At 29.4% G+C, this 24,679-nt stretch overlaps 4 protein-coding genes across 7 annotated transcripts in view; 2 read left to right on the top strand and 2 right to left on the bottom strand.

Annotated features, from left to right (window-relative positions):
- Positions 1-5,761, top strand: part of LOC107451969 (lysosomal acid phosphatase) — a 12,551-nt gene extending 6,790 nt beyond the window's left edge. The window contains exons 6-8 of the mRNA XM_016068221.4: positions 902-987; positions 3,873-4,172; positions 5,525-5,761. Coding sequence (XP_015923707.2) covers positions 902-987; positions 3,873-4,157 — 371 coding nt within the window. The 3' untranslated portion in view covers positions 4,158-4,172; positions 5,525-5,761. The remainder of the gene's footprint in view (positions 1-901; positions 988-3,872; positions 4,173-5,524) is intronic.
- LOC107451959 (testicular acid phosphatase homolog) overlaps positions 1-24,679 on the bottom strand; it is a 539,537-nt gene that overhangs the window by 75,242 nt on the left and 439,616 nt on the right. The gene's annotated exons all lie outside the window — the stretch shown is intronic.
- LOC107451968 (uncharacterized) lies at positions 14,519-21,327 on the bottom strand. Of its 3 annotated transcripts, none has more exons than XM_016068219.3 (5): positions 21,220-21,327; positions 20,721-21,020; positions 18,752-18,934; positions 17,135-17,238; positions 14,519-14,714 (listed from the first exon to the last, which is right to left on the bottom strand). In XM_016068219.3, the coding sequence occupies exons 2-5, from the start codon at positions 20,990-20,992 to the stop codon at positions 14,689-14,691; spliced, it is 585 nt and encodes a 194-aa protein (XP_015923705.1). In that variant the 5' UTR covers positions 20,993-21,020; positions 21,220-21,327; the 3' UTR covers positions 14,519-14,688. The 3 variants fall into 3 exon arrangements, with proteins under 3 accessions (XP_015923705.1, XP_015923706.1, XP_042904488.1); XM_016068220.3 differs by lacking the exon at positions 21,220-21,327 and adding an exon at positions 21,121-21,213; XM_043048554.2 differs by lacking the exon at positions 20,721-21,020 and having other exon boundaries at positions 21,220-21,266.
- The window catches only part of LOC107451967 (vacuolar protein sorting-associated protein VTA1 homolog), a 19,352-nt gene continuing 16,099 nt past the window's right edge, over positions 21,427-24,679 (top strand). Inside the window, exons 1-2 of the mRNA XM_043048552.2 lie at positions 21,427-21,663; positions 24,167-24,261. Of these exons, the coding sequence (XP_042904486.1) occupies positions 21,561-21,663; positions 24,167-24,261 (198 nt within the window). The 5' untranslated portion in view covers positions 21,427-21,560. The remainder of the gene's footprint in view (positions 21,664-24,166; positions 24,262-24,679) is intronic.

Below are 24,679 nucleotides of genomic sequence, written 5' to 3'. Positions count from 1 at the left end.
ATCATTCTGAATTTGTGTCTCCAAAATCCTTTTCATTTATACACGTGTTCAGAATACAAAAGTTTAACTTATTAACACATATCTAACCAAGCATTCGTGGGTCAGTGGTTATGATATCCAACTACTGACCCACGAAGGCTTTTTGATGGCGTGAGTTCGATCCTCAGCCTTAATTATATTTAATCGATAATATTAAAACAGATTTAAATATTAAAATAGATTTAAAGTTATTTTATTTCTAAAATTCTCACATAGATGACGCCACTAGAGTAAAAGTATGATATCATTTATGTGTTATGTAATAAGAGACGTAATAAACAATATCTCCCCAAATAACAAAGTTTCTTAGTGTTGCCATCCTTAAAAACTAATATTAAAAATAATAAGTGTTGTCACCCTCAAAAAACTAATAAATTAAATAATATTTAAAAAAACGAAACTGAATTAAAAACAGAAACCGAAACTAAAAATATATTAGGCTTAAGAAAAAAAGAAATAAGCTCCCCATGACGCTGCAGACGAAGTTTCAGGCGGGCAGAAATAAGCAAGCGGGCAGAAATAAGCAACTTCCGGTTTGTAGGTGGGCAGAAATAAGCAACTTCCGGTTGGGGCAGAAATAAGCTCAGGTTGACTGTGACGTCACTTCCGCCGCATATATGCCTGCTATTACTACTCGCGTGCCATTGGTTCGCCATCCCTGAACTAAGCTATTCCGGCCCTAAGTCTCTATGTTTGTAAACAGCCTCATACCAATATTTTTATTTAAGTATCTTCTTAAAAAAATTTATAAAATTTAAAGGTACAGCATAAAAAAATGAACGGCAAATACTGTCCGATAGTTTTGGGATGCAGAGAAAGTTATAACTATGCATTATAATTATTTACTTTCATTTCTCTTAAGGTCCATTACTCGGAATTATTAATAATATGTTCGAGGAGAAAATGAATGGTACTCTTCCTGAGCTGAAATTTCGAACATATTCTGCAGTAAGTATATGATTATGTTTTAAACTAAGTGCGATTATAAATTTTCAAGACTTATCAAATATTTTCTTAAAATATTATGTCATACCCATTTAATATAACTTAAAAGAGTCTTCTCCTGATGCAATACACTTCTGTACTTGGATGTTAAAATGTCAGAAATAACCTGTAAATTTTTTTTCTTCCGTATTCTCTTTCATACAGGCGTTAGTTTTCATATTGATTTAGACACACTTTACCGATACAACGTTACGAATAAAGTATATCCGAATAAAGTCACATAATCCAAGATTAAAGTCACGAATAAAGTCACATAATCCAGTGCTAAAGCACCAAAGTCGAAAGTTCTCGCTGGCTGTAAACTCTTCCTTATGTTCTTAGGAAGAAGAACATCTTTAGTTCATTTTCAAAAAGAAGGAGCAACACTGACTAGCAAATCTGCTAAAGCTAAAGAAATAAGGTTGGATCATGGGGATATCAAAGCATTCTGAAAGACAACCAACAACAAAAATGCATCACGTCAGGTAGGGGTTATTATTTTCAGGAGTTATTAATTAGAACCGTGTCTCGAAAATGAATGCATTTACTTTTAAGGTTGTCTGAAATTGTTACTCAGAAGTATCTCCACGTTTCAAAAATACTAGATTTTATTCGGTTTTTACTAGATAAGTTAACCAATAACGTTCATTTATTTCATTTTCCGACCATTTTCTCGGAAGTTATTTTTTACATTACTTTCCAAATAACGTTATGTTTAACATGATGTTATTACGTCACTTGAATTTTAAATTAGACTACGCTCTCCATTGCGGACTAAACCGTCGTAAATCAACGTCATTTTCTAATTTGTCGACAGTCATTAAAATTAGTTGTCTTACTTCCGGCCCTGCGATTTCCACATCGTTTTAAAAAATCTCTTTATTTTAAATACGATATTATTACGACAGACTTATTCGGAATCGTGTATTTGAGATTCAAACTTTCATACGAGTATAAATGTTTAATATTTACCATTCAGTGATCGTTTTATTGCAATAAGTCACACAGAAATGATTATTAAATTAAGCAAATAAATTCGTGATATAAATCAAAAATCGTCAAATAAATTCGTAATACATAAATTTGTGAAGAAAAGCACTTTCGACTAAATACTAAAACAGAGATCTATCGACAAAGACTACTCACTTCTGCCTAGCTTAATAGTATGAGATTGCCGCAGCTGAAAGGGTGAATATCGGAAGAGATCACATTTGGTGAGAATGCTCTCTCTGGTTATTTCAGCTTCCGTTTGTAAAAGCGCTATATGTTGAGCTAAGCTAGATTTGGCGTGTGACATTTTTAGCGGCAATCATTGGTCGATTTTCTAGCGTTTTTTTTGTCGCCGTGTAAGAGAAATATATATAGAAATTAAATTCTCTTGCATCACATAATGTATTGCGATGCCTCTTTAAAAATGCATGTATGGACCCTGATTTTGTTGATAGTATTTTTTAGCACTAGAAAACGTTGCTACTGATTTTGAAAAATGACCGCGGGTCATCAACGAGGCCGCTACCACCCAGCCCTGTGGGCGTTAAGACCTCTCTAGACTTTTTTTCCCCATATAATTTACTACAAAGTTGAAAAGTACTGTTTATTTTGAAACATTAAATTCAAAGTTTTCTATATTTTTTTTTATTGTGTACAGTGCGCGAAAAAAAAAACGGACCACCCTGAATAACTTTTGATCTAATAATCAGATCTTCACGTTCTAGGACTCGATTTTAATGGCTCGAGGGGGTGACCTCAAATATGCTAATTAATAAGGGGAGACTATATTTTAAGTTACGAAATCAGACACAAAAACGTACTTTCTCTGAAGGGAAATACCTTTTTTTGTTACCGATTCAGATTTCTGACCCCCAAAATATAGGGAGTAGCCTTCCAATAGCTTGGTTAGTAGAGCGGTTTAAAATGTGGACCTCATAATGTTAATTTTAGTTTTTGCGTATTTGTTATATCTCGAGAATTTTTTTAAGCAAATTGAAATAAAATTTGCCCACAATTATAGAATTCGTGCAAAATAACTTTTATTAAATATTTATTATTTTCTATTATTTTATTTAATGAAAGTCAAAAAAAAAATTTTTTTTAACTGTAAAGTATAAAATTTTTTGCATAATTTTAAAAGATATAATTTTACATGGCAAAATACAAAATTTATGCTGAATAGGTCGAACAATTCCTAAGAAATCAAATTTTAAATATCCAACTTTTCGGAAATTCAATTTCTCAGGTACTAATTGGCCGATTTTGCAGAAATTTTGCATTTCGCCAAGTAAAATTTTATTCTTTAAAATGATGCAAAAAATTGCACACCTTACAATTCAAAATTTTTTCGACCATTATTGAATAAAATAATAAAGAATACTGAATAATTAAAAAAGATTATTTTCGGCATGGATAAATGAATTTATAATTGCGTGCAATTTTTTTTTTAATTTTATTGAAAAGTTCCAAAGATTAACGAAATACACAAAACGTAAAATTAACATTAAGGGGTTCGAACTTTGGAGCGCTCTCCCAACCAAACTATAAAGACCATATTTTCTAGATTGCGGCTACGTCCTACATTTCATGGGGTCAGAAATCTAAACCCGTCACAAAAGAAAACTTACGTTTATTCAGAGAATGTACGTTTTTGCGTCTGTTTCGTAACTTAAAATATCGTCAGCCCTAATTAATTAGCATGATTAAGTTCTAGAACATGAAGATCCGATCATTAAATCCGAAGATAATCAGGGTGGTTCGTTTTTTTGTTTTCTGCTGACTGTTAGTAAGAAAGTAAAGATTTCATAATGAATGTTAATCTAAGTATAAGTGAATTATAACTATTATTTTAATTTTAGCACGATGATAATATTGCCGTGGTTCTGGCTGCTTTAGACCTTCTTACGAATCGAATGATACCATATTGTTCGACTCTCATCTTTGAACTCTACACTGGACCACAAGACGATCCTTACATTAGACTTCTCTTTATGAATACACTTAATTATGATAAGTACGATCAAGTTCCAGAAATTTTGACGTTGCCTGGATGTCAGGAATATTGTCCATACACAAAGTATCTAGAAATCACACAACCATTTGCACACCTTAACTTTGATAATGAATGCCAAATTGAATCCTAATGAAACACCTCAAAGGTGAGGGAAAATGTCTTTCTTTCTCCACATTAAAAAGTCATTAGGGCCGCCAATGTTTTAAATGTTCAACTTATCCTTTTTTTTCTGCGTTTAAACCATAAAACTTAAGAAAATTGACGTTACTAAGGAGCGTAGAAAACGTTTACGGAGTACAATGGAATAAAGTTCAACATTTGATTATTAGTGCGAAAGTTATTAACTCTTAAACTTATAGGTAAAAATACCACGTGGGCTGCTCTATAGGGCACCGAAATGAAACTAAAGAGCTGAAATCTAGCATGCGAATGTTGTTGTTGTTGTTACTTTACGTCGCACTAGAGCTGCACAATGGGCTATTGGCGACGGTCTGGGAAACATCCCGGAGGATGATCCGAAGACATGCCATCACAATTTTGATCCTCTGCGGAGGGGATGGCACCCCCGCTTCGGTAGCCCGACGACCTGCGCGCGAAGTCGAGCACTTTACGGTAGCACAGTTTAACGAGGACCAATACCGCACACCCTCGGTCCCTACGCAGACTGATCCAAGTGGTCACCCACCCGCACACTGACCGTAGCCAGTGATGCTTGACTTCGGTGATCTGCTGGGAGCCGTGTCTTAACGATCAGTCCACTGCGGGACCTAGCATGCGAAAAGAGCCCTTCTTGTTTATGAACTTAACACAAGCTATTTTTTTTGGGAATTCTAATTTATTCAAAAGTTATTGCAATTTTGAGTGCTTTTTTGTGAGAGCCGAAAACGCATATGAGGCTGGGCTACCAGCAATTTCAACTTTTATCTATCAAATGGTACCTTCTGGTAGAATCGAGTGAATATGTCTTACATACTAGTAAATGGGAATATAATAGTTGTACTAGTACATACGCTACAGTACTCCCAAAACAGAATATAATCTGTGATAGAATTCGAAGAACGGGTCACTACTTGATTCAGCGTTGTTATTGAGAAGCCGGGAGAGCTGTATTAAGATCACCGGGCTTGGAGTATTTGATAGAGATCCAGTAGCAACATCGTGAGAAGGCGTCGCAGTCACAAATAGCAAATCAACTATTCACTGTGGTCCATCCATCAAACTAGATGTGCTCATATCGAAGTGAGCGTTTCTGTAGAGGTAGGAATTTTCAAATCACGTCTGAGTCACCAATGTGAAGCTAGTTTACTTACAATGTCAACCTTCATCTATCAAAAGGTACCTCCTAATAGAATGGAGTTAATATTTCTTATAAGTGAATTTGAATTTACTAGTTTATGCTACACACATATAGAACACCTAGAAAATAAATAAACATAAAAAACTGCAATATTTATGTACATCAGTGATAATATATAAATGTTTTGTTTTTCTTTTCAGATTTGTGACTATTTAACTCGAATTTGCATCAAGCGCTGAAGAAATCAGGAAAAGCATACCTGTACCTTTATTTATTTACATGCATTAATTATTGCTGCATTAGCATATTTATTGCAATAAATATTTACCGTAACAATGTAGAAAAACTAAATTATTTTCCAAAAGTCTTCATTGATGTCAGTTTATACTATAAAATTATTGAAAAACTATGAAGTAACAATAAATTCTCTATTTCTACCAGCCTCCATTTTTCAAGTTACCCGAATTCATCGGGTTGAACAAGTAAAATATTTATAAACTGACCTGAAATCAACCATCAAATAGTGTGTTAAAGCGTATTGATTTTTCTCTTATTTGATACTTTCATCAATCTATATTTACTATCTAATTATTATTATCTATTACTTTCATTAATCGATATTTACTATCCTCATAAACCATCATCATGATCATAAAAATAATCACTGTTATACAACCATGCGCAATTCAGTGATTTTCTCCAAGCTAAAAATAAAATTATTTCACTTTCAAGCTTGCCTTTTAAAATTGTAAGTAAAACAATGCAATTTTCATGTACAATTTTAACAGACACCTTTTCAATTGAAATCGTACAATATTAATTGAAAATGTTGCTGAAAGAAAAAGCTCTAAAAATATTTTCTTATTAGGATTAATTGTCATCGTTACTTACAGTATCTAAATAATTCACAAATCTATGTAAGTATCAGTACGTTTCAAATCTATGGAAGCAATGATTGCATAGCTAATAGTTAAGTACATATCATGGCTGTGATTTCTTCCAAAAAAACTGGAAAAAAAATAATAAAAAAACGGAAGAAATAGAATATACTGGATGGACCAAAGGAATCTAAAAATGGCCAGTGCTAATGGTTAGTGATAGGTAATTATACCTATCACTAACTATTAGTAATACCATAAATTTAATTATGGTAAATTATTAATAAGAATACCGTAAATTTAATTATAGTTTGAAAAATAAATTTTTTTCGTATGCGTAATTTTCATTGTCAATGCTTTTACACGATATTTAAATGAAATACTGATTCTGACATAAAATTTTAAACATTACATCATTAAATAAATTATTTTTAGTAAAACTGTTTCGTTTTTTAATTTTTTGAAAATAAAGTCGAATAATCATAATTTAAGTACTTAAGGAAAAAATATATTATTTAAAAAGTCAAAAACATGATTCCCTATTGACATCCAGTCGTTCGCACCTTTCCCAGTTCTTTTTTAAAATTCCGTTTACGTAGTTTTTAATTACTGTTTATAAATATTACATGTAATTTTAAAAACAGCGCATATTGTGTCAAATCAAATAAGCAAAAACATTTTATCATGTACATAAAATTATATTTCACACTTATAGATATATTTTAAATAAAAATTTTATATGTATTTGAATGAAGTTTTCTTGATATCCTAATTAACAACTAAAAATATTTACAATCAAAATATTATACTAATAAAAATTTTATTAAAAATTAGTTAATAACCTTTTGAGGGGGGGGGGGTACTTCAGTTCAGATTATTCTAAATAACTGTACTATTGTTAACTGTTTTATCATATCAGGACATTTAAGAAGCCATAATTGGCTACATTGAACCAATTGACATAACTACTTTTGTTGACCATTTAATTTGGACAGAAAAAATGATAAATGAGCATTTCCATTTTTGAAAGCATCAAATGAGCATATTTTCATTCTTAATTAATGACATCAAAAACTTATTGCACTTGCATTTCATTTTCTTTCTTCCTCACATCATTCAAATACTTCTCATTCAGGCTAAAGTTTGTAGGCAAAAGCAGTCTATTCTAGATATGTATTTTGCATCAAAATGAAAGAAGAAAAAAGCAAATGTGTCGATTTTTTATTGTTGTTTTAGCATTTGGTATTTGTTTGTAACTATAAGCTCACTATAAAACCTACTCGGACAGTTATTGTGAATTGCGGTAATCACATATTTTTATTGCATTTATCACTATAAACAATTACGTTCATGAGCTTTTTTCAAACTACATATAATCAGGTTGAAAGACATGAACTGAAATAAAAATATTAGAAATAATGAAAAAATAAAGTGCATGAATTGCTGTGGTTTGAATGTTATCCCCATTTTGGATATTTATTAGTTTGAAACATCAAATTACTTTTTAATGTGATAATTTTTTTTTTTTTTTTTTACTGCATTTTATTCAATACATTAAAGAAATCTGCAAAAGAATAAACTGCAAAGGAATAACACTGGAGAAAAAATCAACTATGTAAAAATAAAATGATGGAATTTTGAAAATAAATCTAAAAGGTTAACAACATAGACATCCGAGTATTTCTTTTTTACACTTGAGTATATAATATGGTTAACCATACATTAAAATCTCCTTTATAGCAAGCCTAAACTTCAGCATTTCAATAGCATTAAAACTTCAAGAGTAATGTTGCATTGGTGCTATAGACCACAACACCAAAGTAATGGCCCACAATAGGTTCAGGTGGGTATAAAATCAAGCTTTTATTTTATAAAAGACTAAAATAAAGCTATCAAATTTATTTTACCAAAAATTTTGATACATTTTATATACATTAGGTTTCTAAATAGGAAGCATAATTTATCAACTGTTCAATTATTTTCTTACATAATGCAGTCAAAAGAACGTGTTTTGATCTACCCACTTTACCCCGGAGTGGAGTAAAGTGGGTATATTTCTAAAATTAGTACATATTTCATTAAAAAAATTAATTATTGTTTTAGAAATAAAAAATAACTTTCGTCTTTAAAAATTATTACAGTTGACCTGTAATATTTTTTGCCTATAAAACAAAAGACAACCTTCAAGATAAGGTTTTGCACTTTTATAATTGTTTCTGCTAAATAGCTGTATTTAAGTGGTAGTATTTCAGTGGTTTGCAAAATTGCCATATTTAATCAAAAATTCACGCAAAAGATAGTTAACGAGTAAAAAACCTTATAGTTGTAGCTACAAAACTTTACGACATACATCAATATAACAAAAAAGACCCAAATCTATCAATTCTTAAAACAGCTAATATTTTAGAAAAATATTCATTCATGGCTAGATAATAATGACTTCATTTGCACTCTATAATATATTATTAATAACAACTGTTATAATTGATAGTTCTTCTAAAATATCAAACTCATATCACAAGAAGATACTAAACGTAAAAATAAGCTCAGCAGAAAACTTAGAAGATCTACTGATTTAACTTTTCATTCATATGAATAAAAAAAAATATTTTAAAAAATCACTTTTCTTAAAATAAGCTCACCAGATCACACAGTAGACAGCTAATATCAACACAGGAATGACCACACCCACAGCCGTGATCTTAATACATTTCTCCCGGCCTCTCACAGTAATGAATCAACTAGTGGTATCCATTCATTGAATTCTATCATAGATAAAATTCTAGTAAAGAAGTAAAGTAGAGCAGGTACCACAACAACTACTCAATTCCCATTCACTAGTATAACACTAAGTTTTATTATTTGAGTCTTCTTCATCCAATTTAATCTCTTTGGAGCTATTGTCAATACTTGATAAAAATTTAGAAACAAATGCTGGATACAGATATCTTCCCGAAGCTTAAAACTCAATATATATATTTTTTTAATGCCGTCCAAGGCACAAACAACAGTGCAGCAATAAAATACCCTAAGTGGGGTTAGAACCTCCTTTTACGGGCTAACCGAGAGAAATGTGCATGGTTTTCCTCTCCGGGTAACACTAATGTGTGTTAGTTCTACCAAAAAAGTGCTTCGCGAAGGATAGTTTTTCCCAAGGCTTAATTCAGGAGTTACCTTGCTTTCGGGATCGGGTTCAAAACTATAAAGCTACTTAGTTGAACACTGATAGTCATAAATTCGGAATTGGGTCGGTTGTTCAACGCCAGTTATAAAATAAAATCTCAGCAAAGTATGCTACGTCTCAGACATTTTCCAACACATAATAAATAAATAAAGAGAGAAGGTAAAAATATACAAATAAATAATTGCGGTAAAATATTACGATTTACATTTTCTTTAAAACTATTGATACTAAAACTTAGAAAATCTAATTATTTATTTTAAGAATTTTTAGGAAAAAGTACAGATAAAACATAAAGCTACAGGGACACTGAGGATATTTTCATATCGTGATCGGTTGTGCCAACTATATCGTCAAGGTGGCCAATAAATTTTAAACATGATTATTTCTTAAAAAAAGAACATGTAGATGTTTGCCCGGGGGTGGCAACGAGTTATACAAAATTAAATCTAAAGCAAGTCATGTCTCAGACATATTTAGCATATAATAAATAAATAGGAAGCTTAAAAATATAAATAAATGATTGCGGTGAAATATTATGATTTTTACTTTCTCTAAAATTATGAAGTCTAAGTATTTATTATACATAATTTTAGAAAAAAGTACAGATAAAACATAAAGCTAGAAAGACATTACACTCACAAGAAAAAATAACATCAATAATTAAGAGTGCGATCATACAATATATGATACATTGCCTGGAAAACATTTTATAACAAATGAGATGTGGAGACATTTTATAACATATGAGACATTGGTGCTGAAATTAACAATCCGCACAACACACAAGAGCTACAATAAGTGTTTTAATAAATCAGTGTCACTAGCATGCACACCAAACATTCCTTCCAAATTGCAAAAAGTCAAAACGAAATTTCAACCAGTTACACAAAAGAAAAGTGTGAGCAATAATTAATTACATCCGTGGGTTTCTAAATCAATCTATAATTTCCTAAAGAGCTATTTATACCAATAAATTTCATTTTTCATGTATAAGACGATGTCGATTTAAAAGCGATATTCTTACAAAACTTTTGCTACACACATCACATGGATAAGGTTTTTTGTCAGAATGATTTAATACGTGGTACTTCAACGAATCACCTGTTTTAAAAATTTTGTTACAAACAGTGCACAGATAAGGTTTTTCAGATGTGTGAGTACGATAATGAACCATTAAGCCGTAATTTCGAGTAAAACGTTTATCACAAATACTACAATTAAAAATTTTTAGCCCTAAGTGGGTTTTACGATGTCGACTTAGAGATTTTTTAAAACCAAAACTCTTGTTACAAATATCACAAGTATGCATTTTCTCTTTCGTATGAACCATACCGTGTTCCTTTAAATGACCTAAAGTATAAAAACTTTTGTTGCACAAATTACATGGATAAGGTTTTTCTCCACTGTGAACACGGTAATGTTGTTTTAAAGTTTTTTTATCTCTACAATCTTTGTTACACAGGGTGCACTGATGAAGCATTTTATTATTCGATATAAAAGCGTCCAATTTGGAGTTTACAAGGGTCTGATTTTAAGCAATTTGAAACTTTCTATACTCTTAACCAGAGACCTTAAGAGTGTTTGTTTACGTTTACATTGGGCAGTGGCTATTGCACCGATAATCGGCAAAATATCTTCATAGCAATCTTGCCGACTGGTTGACAGAATGTAAACAAACAAGCTTCCAAAAACCATAAAAAATTTTAAGAACTTCCGGTGTATCCCTCCGCTTATGTTATAGGCGATCGCAACGCTCGAATTCCTCTATGGTTCGAATACGCCATCTGGGGAGAAGACCGGTTCCATGCTTTTGGACGGGAAAGGGAGGGGATTTCAAATTAAACAGTAAAAGAATTTTTAAAAAATCTGATAAATCCCAACATTCGCTGTCCGAAAAATAGACCTCTATTGAATATTTTATTTAGAAAAATTATAAATCTTTTTGATTCCTGGTCGTAAAAGGCGAAAGACATTTCCCTCCTGAAGGATTTAAATTGTCACCAGTTTGAGGAAAATCACAGCTTATAGAAAAGTGCTTCTTTTTTTCTTTACATTAAAAAGAAACAAAAACAAATTAATAAATTGTAAATTTAATATATTTTTTGCATTGCTCATATTTTGCATTAGAGAGTCAAAAACACTTTGTATTTTAGTCTAAATTACAAGTTTATAATAGATTCTTATGTGCCTTTATTTAAAAGTGCCAAAGAAACAATTGGCGAAAAAGTGAGTTTGGCAAATTATTTTGCTAAATTTGAAAACTCAGCATAAGAAAGCAAAATAGAGTGCTTAAAAAAAGGAAACTATGAACTTTGCAAATAAAATAAAAAAATTCTTTAGGAAGTTTAGGTTTCACAAATAATAATAAGTACTAAAAAAACTAGTATCAGAACTGGTCCTCAAAAACCTTAAATTCAGTATTGGCGATCGCAATGCTCGAATACGCCATCTGGGGAGAGACCGGTTTCCTGCCTTTGACCCTTCTCTCTTACCTCTCCTCCTCTTTTCAGTTGTATAGGAATGTACTACGCTATTTTCCCTTTTCTGAATATTTTTCCTTATTATTTGATGAAAACATTTTTTTAAATTTCTGTGATACTTTTCTTTAGAACTATGTTTAATGTAGTTTTCAGTTCCATATAGTTCTCCAACTTAAAAGATTTCAATCTATATGAAAATCAAGAGAAAAACTAACGTACTTCCTTCCTCTATGACTCTCCACACGCTAATGGGGAAAGCATGCGAAGTATTGCCATAGGTAGAGAGTTCTGCTCTTCGCCACCTGCAGCCCATTTCGATCGCCAATTTGTAAGACCCCCACCCCCCATTATACTTGTAACGTTAAAACCACACACACACAAATATCTTATGTACAGACTTCAGGTACTCCCTTGTTATCTTTTATTATAACCTTCACATTATTAATCTAACTGTAATGTACTTGAGTCGAGGTGGCTCAGGGGATAGAGCGTTCGCCAGCCAATGGGATGAACCGGGTTCGAATCCCAACCATGGCCGGTCATAACTAATTTTACACCCTGCTCGCAGCACCACAGTGCTGACGTAATATATTCTCAGTGGTAGACAGCTCATAGGTTAGAGTCCCCTTGTTGTAAGGCTAACCGTAGGAGGTTAGTTCCATCAAAAAGTCCTCCACAAAGGCAAATATCCTCCTACTAGTTTCTAAAAGCCGAGTGCACTGTGAAACTATGAGTTTTTAAACAGGAAACCACAGAGCATCAGTGAACGACTTCTACTCTCTCGCTTTTCACTTAAGAAATTGCAAGGATTGAGAGGGATGCTGATGAAAGCAGCAGATTTAGTGCGGAGCCAGAGAAGGTGAGATTATGAGAGTGGAGGTCAATATGGAATTGTAAAGAAGCAAGCTTATGATGAAGGTCAAAAGGGAGGCGATTTTTATCCCTCTTAATAGCCCTTCGTCTATTTAGTATTTATTTTTAGAATCCTTGCCAAAAACATATTCAAAAAAATACATAGATGCTCACAAATTATTATTTATGCAACAAAAAAAGCTACCATTTAACAAATCACAAATGAGGAAAGCTTATGAACGAAACACAAAAACTTGCTTGATTTCAGTAAAAAAACAGAAGGAAGTTGAGAAATTATACAAAATACTGACTAAATTTCAAACAACAAACAAGTTTTGAAGTTCTGTACATTCGGTAAAACTCGATTGCAATTTGTTAGATTTCGATAGCATTTTTGATTTCCTTTAGCTTAAATATTAATTCGAGGCCCCTTTTTGTTCTTCTTTTTTAAATAAAGGTTCTAAAATTACACTAAGTGACCAAAATGCATAAAAACAGTAAAATAGCTCAATAAATACATGCGTGATCACAATTTAGAAATAAAAGTATGAAATCTTTTTTAAATATGCATTGAATGATAATAAACTTGATCCTTAAACATCACCCTTGGAGATGGAGAGCAGTTTAACTTCAAAACTTTAGGAGCTCATGATTTCTTATTGCAAATTTAGATTTTAAGAAAAAATTTAACATAATTTATCTCACAGGTATAACATTTCAGTTCACAGATTGGATTGCAATTACGTGTTGAAAATGAGGCATAAATTTATAAAAATGAAGAAGTATTTGGCAAATACTTGTCTGAACAAAAAAAATAAAATAAATATGTTTAATATTTCGAAGAAATCTATTTAATAACATCTAACTCAACTCCTTCACTTGAGAATAAGAGGAGTCTCAGTTAGAGATAGGGTCGAGTTTGATGTCATTGGGCATTTTCAAACAATTGAACAATTCTTTTTATATCTTTTAATCAATTATATATTATCATTTTACAATTATGACGGCATCTGACAAAGGCAAAAACCTATACCTTATTTAGTACAAATTCATTTTTTTTAAAATTTGCTTCACAATAATTTTCTTGAACATAATTATTTAAACTGAAATCTATATTCAATACAAATTAAAACCTAAATTAATATTTATACCTTTACGATTTCACACTTTTCCCAAACAGATTTTAATCAGTTTTAAGATAATTAATATTTTTTTTAGTTATTTTACAATATTTTCCTTTATATATGATGAGCACATTCTACAAACACCATGATATATAAATAATTTAAACATAAAAAGGCCTTGTTGTGAGACAAAGATAATGAACACAGGAGAATGCGTAGGCTATATGTAATTTTTGGGTTTTATATANATTGCCATGTGATTAATAATTTGTTTTAAAAGTTGCCGAAAGAAAATATTTTAAAATTTGAAACTTGAGTTTATATCAATTTTTAAAAATAATAATCACAAAGCTACTCAAAATAAGACAAAGTTGTGTTACTTTTTGCTTTTTTGATGTTTGCTAATTATATATATATATATATAAAGAGAGAGAGTTTGTATTTAGAAATCTTGGTAAAGAAAAATAAAAGCATTAAAAAATAGAAAATAAGGGAAAGGACAATTCTACTGAGCCATAAATTTCAAGAAAACTTCTTTGTATAAAATATTCTGGATTTATTTATTACTTTTTAATTTTTCCCCTACTTAACTTTTTAATTAAAGTGGATTTAAAAATGTGTAACAACATAAAATAAAAAAGAAATTCAATACAAGATAAATTATGAGAAACAGAAATTAAAACTGACAATGTGTAAAAAACTTTATTAAAAACAATATTGCATTAAATAGTAAATGCAAAGATAGTGATGCAACACAGAACCAACTTCATTTTAAAATAATGCATAACTTATACAAAACAATTTGGCATTTTAGTTTAAAAATTTTTTTTTAATGTGAAACCAACTTCATCTTGAAGTAATGTCCAGTAAATCTGTAAAAGAAAAATGTTGCGTAGAAAAGAATAGAATTCATATTGAGATAATTAATTGTACAAAACATTTCCTAATTTAAAAATTGATCTAATTTTAAATATCTAAATCATTTCCCCAACATTCAAAAGCCCATATTTTTTGTTTATTATTAAAAATTAAAAATAAGAAAACAATGTAAATGAGAATTGTATTATCAACTCTGACATAACATCTTATGTCAGAGTTGATAATACAATTAGCTAATTGTTAACAGTTAGAGTTACAATTAGCAAATTTGATAATACAATTAGCTATACAATAGCTACCAAAATAAAAAATGTATTTGTAAAAGTTACTACTATTATTTTAAGGTGTCCATACAGTGAACCAAGAAAGAAAAGATACCAACCTTAATATAACCTTATTTCTTATGATCAGAATTTTAAGCGTTCAAAGCATGGTTCAAAGGGTAAACTTCAAATATGCTAATTAGTAAATACTAACTACACTAGTGTTTAAAATTGAGAGATTAGGTTGAGGTTTAGATTTAGGTTAGGTTAGAGGTATTTGGTTGATTATCTGCAGAACTACTAGGCAGATTTTAGTAAAATTTGGTTTGAAGATAGGTTGGTGTAATGTAAAAATAATAAAAATTTAACAGTTAAAATACACACTCGTGATCATGCATAACACTCATCAGACTTGGATGATATCAAAGAGTGGTTACAGAACTGAATAAAAAAAATGGTTTAATAGAGGATATGGCCCCTCTGGTATAAAAATCCAGGGCTCACACTATGATTTCATGATTGAAATAAGGCAGTTTATGAGTTTCTGTGGCAGTTTGTACCACTCATTCAGAAACACAGTTTTCAGGCATAGGTTACGAGCTGCAATCGCCCTTTCCAAAGCACCCCAGGTATGCTCTATAGTGTAGAGGTCTGGTGATCTGGCTGGCCAATCCATCCAACAAATATTTTCATTTTTCAGAAAATAGTCAAATGAAAGTGTTCTGTGGAGTGTAACATTGTCATCCAATAAAATGAAATAAGGACCCACAGCACCCTTAAAAAGGTGAACATTGTTCTCCATGACCTCATTAGCGAGAACCTTCTGGAAACAGTAACTCTTGAAACTCAACTTCCTGTGGCTGCTTAGAAGTCATGAAGAATTTGATTTCTTAAAAACTATCTGATTAATTTACTTAAAATTTTGTATAGCTTACACTGAAAACATTTTTAGACTAGTATTAAATTAAAACAACTTTTTATATAGGATTAACTTTTAACAAAAAATTTTATAATTGTGAGCAAAAAGTTTTCAATTTGCTTAAAGAGTTATATAATCTGATTCTGCAAATTTAATTAATAGTTAGCACTAATTTATCAGCAGATTTGTACTCAACTTTCAGAACCATTAAGATTGGTTACTAGTGTAAGAAAATCTGATCATTAGCAAAAATTTTTCTGGGTGACATTTTATTTTTGACTCCTGGGCAAATATTAATCTGTGTTGCAAGATTAAGCTCAATGACTAAAACTTTACAAATAAACATTTGCCAACATTTCTCTCCTTTTACATTGTCATAATTTTTTCAATTTCATAATTTTTTTTTAGATTATCATCAAAAGCAACACAATTAAAAACATGTTATATGGCAAACTTAATGAATTGACAATTTCTTAAGTTATGATACAAATAATGTTTAAATAATTGTAATTAAAAAGGGCATACAAATAAGAATTTCTAGATGTTTAAAATACTGATTTTATAAATATTCTGAAATAATATTCTTTATCCAATATATTGCAAAATTAAATGATTATATAACCAGAAATGATTAAAATTAATTATTTTCAGATTTTTGATACATTGAACATTTGATATTGGTATTTAAATACCAATATCAAATGTTCATTCTTCATTTTGTTTTCCTATTTTTAGGTAACAGATCGAAAGCGTGATGACATTATCAAAAGTGATGCAAATTTAAAAAAAATAGATAAATTCAAAGTGTATTTTAGTTTCTACCATTGATGGGAAGTCTGAATTTTATATAGTAAATATAAATCATTATAAGAGAAAAATATTAAATAAGAAAATTATTATATTATTTTTAGAACAGATAAACAGTTTTAAACATTAAGATAAGCCTTTGTATAAAATGCTATCAAGGTTTTATCCATTTTGCACTTGATAGAAATAATTAATTTCATGGATTTAAAGTATAAACCTTAAAATAAATACATTAATAAAAGAGAAATTGTTTTATGGTATTGAAAATAACAACCTTTAAAATTCTGAAATTTTTCTAAAAATGCATTAATTAAGAAACTAAACACATTGAATACGCAAGAAAAACAATTAAAAAGAACTCAGATACTACAAATAAAAAAGGAACCATGAATTAAAATTATAAATAAAAGTTATAGTTTCTTACTTTTTTCAATAGTCTTAATTTTAGAGGTATCCCATAACTTAGGCAATTTATTCACATCTCCTCCAATATTATAATAGCTAAGACCATACCTTCGTGCAAGATGGCTACAAAGTTTTAAATTTTTCATTAACACAAATTAATAAAAAAAAATGAATAATAGATACAAGAAATTTTACAAGGTAAGGTAATTTTACATATTGCTTTCCATAACTCGTTTAATAACTCATGATAATATTAAGTGAATTACATACGCATTTAAATAATTTTCACCCAATGTAATGTGCTTCACATTGTACTCAGCTGTAAAAGCTCTTTTTCAGAATGCTCTTCCAAACTAATATTCTTAATATCTTTGACATTCTGAAATCTTTTAAAAGCTTTAACTTTCAGAAACAGAAAGCCTGAAAAAGATTTTAGTATAGAGAATGATTTATCTAAACAGCTTCCAAAAGTGAAAAAATTTACTAATGAAATAAGGCTTATGAATATCAAAGCAATTAAGAAAATCCCTAATGCAGATTCAAAGAACATTATAAATTATAATTTCAAAAGTATTTTCTGTAACTTTAATATCCAAACACAGAATTAAATTAAGGTAGATGGAGGCTACATCAAAAATTTTAAATGCGGATGTAATTCACATATTTTATTTTTTTACATATATTTCTTTTATTTGGGTCAAACGAATTGAAGTAGCTTAAGGAAAATACTCTTAAAATTGCTGCTAGACTACAAGTTTGAAGGAACGAGATTTGAGAAAGAAGAACAACAAGTGAGAAATCACAAGTTTAAAGGAAAGAGATTTGAGTAAGAGGAACAACAAGTGAGAAATCACAAGTTTATAAGACTTCTGGAAGAGAGGGAAAAATGAAAGTGATTCAGAAGGGAAAGTTTAAGTTTTCGTGCACTGAAAAAACATGTTTTTAATTTCTTTTCCGGACAGTTTATTTATTTTTTAGTTTATTTCAAAAATTTAAAAATAAATTACAAATTAATTGCAATTATAATTTTTATGTGTTTTTTAATCCTCATTATGCAAGTGTTTCTGATTGGATATTCATTGCACATATTAATTGCAATAATAATTTTTATGTGTTTTTTTTTTATCCTCATTATGGAAGTGTTTCTGATTGGATATTAGATGTATGCTCGTTCATATAAGACAGAACGAGATTAGATTTGTAGTGGAAAGAGTATAGTTGTGTTATGTTGTTGGGAATACAATACTCTTGTAGATTATGTTTCCCAAAAAGTTATGCGATGTTTAAAGTATTTTATTTTCTGCTCAATGCAAGTTTTTATAAGTTTAAAAATGCTTGATATTTTCCACTACACACTAAACTATTCCAGTAGTTTTGTTAAAATATTGAAAGGTGATAAATTTGATTGTTGCAAACTTTGAAGAAGTTAAAGTGATACAGAAACGCACAGTTAGCATAAGTCGATTATCCATTTGATGAATGTTTAGACAAGAAATTTTTTTTCCTCGTCCAGAAATAATTTCATTGCACAAAAAAACCATTAAAGAGAAGTTACAATTTAAAAAATAAATTATCAGACGAAAACAGGAATATACACTTTATTAAAATATGAAAACTAATGTCTGCAAGAACTCACTTATCATTAAACCTTCTTTGAAAAGTATCAAATGCATCAATTTTCTTACAAATAGGACTTTGGTTAACATCACCTATAGCAAGATCATTCAAGGTCAGACCTAAATCTTTAGAATTTCGTAAAATGCTAGACACTTTATCACATTCCTTCATAACAGATGAAAATATAACATTTTGTTGCTCTCTAAAAATAAAAACAATAAGAAAAAATAACTAAATATTTATTACTGCTCCAGCACCGTGAGATTTCAAAATAAAAATTAGAATGTAAGTTTTAAATAAGTTGATAAGTTATGTCTTTGATGGTCCAAATTGATGGATTAGGACAGTGTTTCCCAAAGTGTGGGAAACACTGTTCCCAGGGGTACGGGAACAGTTTAGCGGGGGTACGCATTCTTATGCGAAATATCGTACAACAAACAAAAATTTTAAAAATTTTTAGTTAAAAATAAAGCTAGCCATGAAAATTTAAGATTACATATTTTTCTATTGGCTATTTTTTGCAGAGTTAACAGTTAATAATTAGTGGTGTCAACATCCAAATGTGATTTTTAACTTTGTGCAATTTTTTTTATCGCAGCAAAAACAATATCATCCTTCTCACTGATGCAAATAAACTTATTAACAAAACTTCGTACCAAAAAAGAAAAAAAAACATATTTTTTTAAACAAATATTCATTTTCTTATTAGTGGTACGCAGCGTTACGAAAAATTTAGAAAGGGTACACAAAAGTCACATATTTGGGAAACACTGGATTAGGATAATGATTTAGAAATGAATTTTACATTTCTTATAAATGAATAATATAATTATGCATTTGTTGTACATACTGTTCTTAAAAATATAGTTGATAAAAAGATAATTAAAGTTATCATCAAAGTTGTAAAAAAAATTTTGAGGAAAAATTTTTTTCCTTATCAAAGAATTTATTATTAGGCTTTCAGCAAAAAATAATATCCTAGAACTAAATCTATTCCTACTGTGTTCATTCCCTGAAATATGTGAAATTTCCTTGAATGTTAAAAATAAAAAAATTAATATCTTTGATTTTTAACAAAAAGTAAGAACTTGGTTAAAATGCTGAACTTTTTAATTTTTTTGTAAACAATAAATTTCTTTGTCAGAGGTGCTTGGGGTAGAGAGTGAAAAACCCTGAAAATATTGTGAGCAAAAAATTTAATATTTAACATAACTTTTTGAACTAACATTTATAATTAAATTACCTACTAATGCAGAATATCACACCTTTAGAGTAACTAATTCAAGAAAAAACTTACTTGTTACAAGAATCCCAATATTGGATTTAAAAAAAGCGAAAATATAAATTACAATAATGAATTTTTAATACGAATATGCAAATATGAACCACAGTGCATAATTATAATTATTAGAGCGTGTGAATACAAATCACAATGCATAGTTTTTAATTCACCTATAAATGCAAAAATTGATATTTCAAGCACGTGAATACGAATTGTAATATTGGATTTTTAAAACATGTGAATACGAATCTCGGCATAGGATTTTTTGCTTACGTAAACCCGATATTTGGTTTAAAAAAGCATAACTATAAATCATGGTATTGGATTTTTAAATCACTTGAATAGGAATTTCAATGTATGATTTTTAAATCACATTAAATACAAATCATGGAATTCTGCGACCTACTCATAAAAATAACATACCCTGCTTCTAATTTTTAGACCTAGAAGAATATTGCAAAAAGCCTGGAATTCCAGGTTATCTCTGAAATACAATCACCCCTGCTGTCTTCAAAATAAATTCTTTTCAAAAGTGCTCTTATTTTAAATAATCTATACTCTTGAAGGTTTCACAAAACTATAGCATGATTTATAATTTAAACAGAAATTAAAATCAGAATAATAATAGTTAACCATGCATTCAGTGCCAGAAATGCGATATTAAAGTTATGCTATAATTTAAATTTTCATGCTTAACTATACATACAGTATAAGTTCCAGTGCTTCTTCTTCTACGTTTAAATTGCTTTTTAAATTAAAGTCAAGTTTTGCCATTATTTCTGGATTATTGTCATAGGTTTCTGTATCCTTTATCTTCGAAGTGTTGATACTATTCAGAGACGTTTGATGGGCAACCAATAATGATATATGTTGTTTTCCGTCTTCAACACTTTTAATATATTTATTTAAAAGAATTTTCAGTTTCTTTGCACAGTCTGAAATATCATTTTGAATTTTTTGTTTCAAATCAGCTGCCATCTTTACAAGTTATTGTTGAGAAGAATAACTAAAAAATAAAGTAACACTTATAAAACACTAGGGAATATTTATATAATTTTTAAATTTGTCATTGCAAAAAAAAGGACAAAAACGCAAAATAAAACTACATTCAGGCTTTTCCATAGGAGGATAGTAAAATAACTTTATTTATTTATATTGATTTTATTTATTTATATTAATAGTAAAATGCCTACACTAAAACTTACAGAAATAAAAAAGTCTTGAATTTTCTTCGCATAAGACACCAACATTAGTACATGACTATCAGTTTCTTTCAAAAGTTTGCTTATAGCTTTATGCGATTTATTTAAAATTTATCATTATAGCTAAGTCGTCAAATTTTGCATGTATTTAAAATAATGTAAACATTTTTTAAAACTTAATTACTCAATAAGTTCTTTTGAAATCTGCAAACAGAAACAGAAATTAAAGTAAGAGATAGAAACCTACACTTCAACTTCAACACAATTAAGTCTGATCTAAACAAAAACAAAACTGAGCAAAGTTAAAGAAACATTTGTTGATAAATTTTACCGTGATATTAATCATGGCTAGTTTAAAAATTGCTCCACAGAACTTAAAATCTGTTCAGCCTTACTTAAAAATTGCTGAAGAGCATGAAACTAGGGATCCTTCAATAACTTATTGGTGTAAGAGATAATTAATGTCGTAATAATACGCCTTCCATCTTTTATTTATTTTAACCGAATTGGAGCAAAATTAAACTATAACTTATTATAAAAAAGCATTTACCAAGTAAAAGTAGTTATATTTTTTTATGTGTGAAGTATTTTATTCTGTTAAAAAGCAAATGGATTATTTATGTTGCCATAACAACGTTCTTGGTAGCTGTTTTAACACCTTTTATAAGAAGTTATAGCTTTGTTTTGTTTTAATCATTGGTTGTTCCAATCTTTACTTTAAATCATTATAGGTGCTTAACAAATGTACGCTTTTTCGTGTTATTTATTTACATTTGAGCAATTTTGATAATAAGCATTTCCTTTTTCTTTTTTTTTATCTTTCTACTTTGCATTATATTTCCTCTCTTTGCATGGGCATAGAGCTAGAATTGTCCGTAATCAACCTGATTGTGTTTTTTTTCTTTCTTCATAATTTGCTTGACTGCAAGTTTCCTGAAATGTTTTAATTTTTAAAGTGTGTTAAAAAGAACATCTTTCAGTTGTCAATGGACAAAATGTTTGAGCTAAATCTTTTTGTTGCAAATAATATTGTGTAAAAATAAAAGAATATTCCTTAAAATCAATATAAATGTAAGAAGATATACAATATATATTCCATAACATGTTAAATCCTGTTCTGCAATGTTACAATAATACAAAGTGAAACTGCCACACTTCGAGTATTCTTTTACTTGGAATAAATTTAAAAGAAAAATATATGTATAATCGCTTGCTGAGAGATGGCAATGAGTTTTAATCTTGAAGTTTGATTGATTTGATGTTTTAGTTTCTTTTTTAATTCGAGTATCAATGCCTATTCAGGGTTGCCACTCAACAGGGAAAACCTGGAAAATACAGGGAATTTAAAAATCACCTAAAATGACAGGGATTTTTGATTTTTTCTTTGCAAATAGGGAAAATACAGGGAATTTTGTTTCTTAAATTTTTCTTTTAAAAAATAAGGTGACCACTCAAAGCGTAATCTATAGGATATTTAACCATGATATTTCAGCTATAATAAACTATTTCATTTACTATAGCATTATTTAAGTATGTTCAGCTGTTTTTCCAGCAATTAGAACTAATAAATATTGTTAACCCAATATAGCTCACACACACGAGCACGGTGATTGTATGTTTCCTCTTAATATATTGTGTATAATATGTACAGGGAAAACAGAGGGATTTAAAAGATTTGAGTGGCAACACTGCTATTTGTCTTAAAAACTGAACAAACATTTTCGCTTAGGTGTCAATACAGAAATCTTCCCAGTTGACAACCTTAGTAATTTGTTCTTTTCTCTAAGTTGACCTCTATTGACAAGCCCCAAATTGGCAATAATAGTTGCATCTTCAAAGTAATGCATCAGAATACAAGTGATAAATTATTAAAGGTTTTACTGTGATAATTTTTTATGATTCATGTCTTATTTGATAAAAATAAGGCAATTATTTTATTATTGAAAGAGATATTTCCATAACCTTAGTCGTTCATGCCTACTGAAATTGTCTGGCTGTTTAACATGGAATCAAATGAAAAAAAAAAAAATTAAAGTAGCTTGAATTGGATTACAAGTTCTGATGCTTGTCTCATCCTGTGATATTTTTTTTAACTTGGGACTGTGCCCTCTACAGATTGAAATCTTGTTTGTTCTGAAAACATTTGCTTTAATAAAGTGGTTGATTTTATAAATCAGAAAGTTTACATTTAGAGAAAAAAACTATTTCAGATTTAAACTTTATATCAACGTTCAAAATTAGCGTTTTTAGAGGGATGGAACACTGCCCCTGTCTTTTGATCCCTATAAATGCGCTATCCTTGCTCTTTTTGTAAAAATAAGTCCATTTTTGATTTATTTAGTTATTGATAATTATTTAATTTTAAATTTCTTTGCTTCATTTTAGTAAGTCTAGTTATGTAGTTAAAATTTTCATGATATTTGGTCCAAGAGATATTCATATCTTTTATGTGGGGTATATAATAGGAATGTAGGGTATATTAATGAGTTTTTTTAGAGATTTTGAATTTTATTTAAAAATGCACATTTAAATGTTTATCATAATTTTCAATTTTTTAAATATAAAAAGGTTTCAAGTTTATCAATTAATCCTTTTTTTTGTTTGAAGAAAATATATACAAAGAGATTGTCTTTTAGCTTGCCAAAAATCTGTTTCTTCAAAATGACAATTAAAGGATGAATTTAGCACGTTTCGATATTGGAATGACTCCGTCCTTGTAGATTTGATTTTAAAAAGTGGGTAATTTTATAATCAATAATTTTATTAGTAGCAGGCAGTCACTGTAATTGTTTTGTTGCAGGTACCAATATGAAAAACTAGAGTTATTGTTATATATAGATAAAAAAAAACAGTATGTTGCTTCTGTGGTGTTAGTCTATCCAATTTGGCTGTTTTACTGTTATTAAAAAATTCACTAAAAAAATTTATTTTGTTTCATATTTCAATCTAGGTCGCTTTTATGCTGTTCAATGTGGCCTCAAGCTAAATGACAAATCACCAGAAAATACTGCCTTTTTCTTGGGCTTGATGGATTGGTTAGAAAAGGTTTATATTCTGTTATTTTATTCTTCTGATGAAATGTTATTATATCGAGTGATCTGACCAATGATTTTATAATTATGAAAAGTTCAGTTTCTCAACACATAATCAATATATAGGGCAGAGCTCTATGCATGGACATATTCAGGGGTCTGTCCAGGCCGAATTTACTACCGTTTAGCGGTACCTTCACAAATTCAATTTTAGGTGAAAGGTAGTTTCACAAATTCAACTTTAGGAAAAACGGTAGTTTCACAAAATACTTTTTCTTAAAATTTTATTTTTGTATCCTTTAAGAAACGATAAATCTATATTTTTACCATGTTTTTGTATTGATTTTGTAATATAATTTTTAATTTTTCACAAATTATGTCTAAATTTTCACAAAATAGGTACCTTTCAGAAAAACCTAGACAGACCCCTG

This window comes from Parasteatoda tepidariorum, chromosome 6, assembly GCF_043381705.1.
Source record: "Parasteatoda tepidariorum isolate YZ-2023 chromosome 6, CAS_Ptep_4.0, whole genome shotgun sequence".
NCBI classification, from domain to species: domain Eukaryota; kingdom Metazoa; phylum Arthropoda; class Arachnida; order Araneae; family Theridiidae; genus Parasteatoda; species Parasteatoda tepidariorum.
This window is presented reverse-complemented; position numbering and strand designations above follow the sequence as displayed.

Excerpts from the sequence above, each read along its gene's own strand:
- LOC107451968 (XM_016068219.3), bottom strand. The coding sequence starts at position 20,992 with ATGGCAGCTGATTTGAAACAAAAAATTCAAAATGATATTTCAGACTGT. Across the intron at positions 17,239-18,751 it reads CAAAGAAGGTTTAATGATAA|CCATCTTGCACGAAGGTATG; the intron begins GTGAGTTCTTGC and ends AAAACTTTGTAG. Across the intron at positions 14,715-17,134 it reads AATTAAGACTATTGAAAAAA|ATTTACTGGACATTACTTCA; the intron begins GTAAGAAACTAT and ends TTTCTTTTACAG.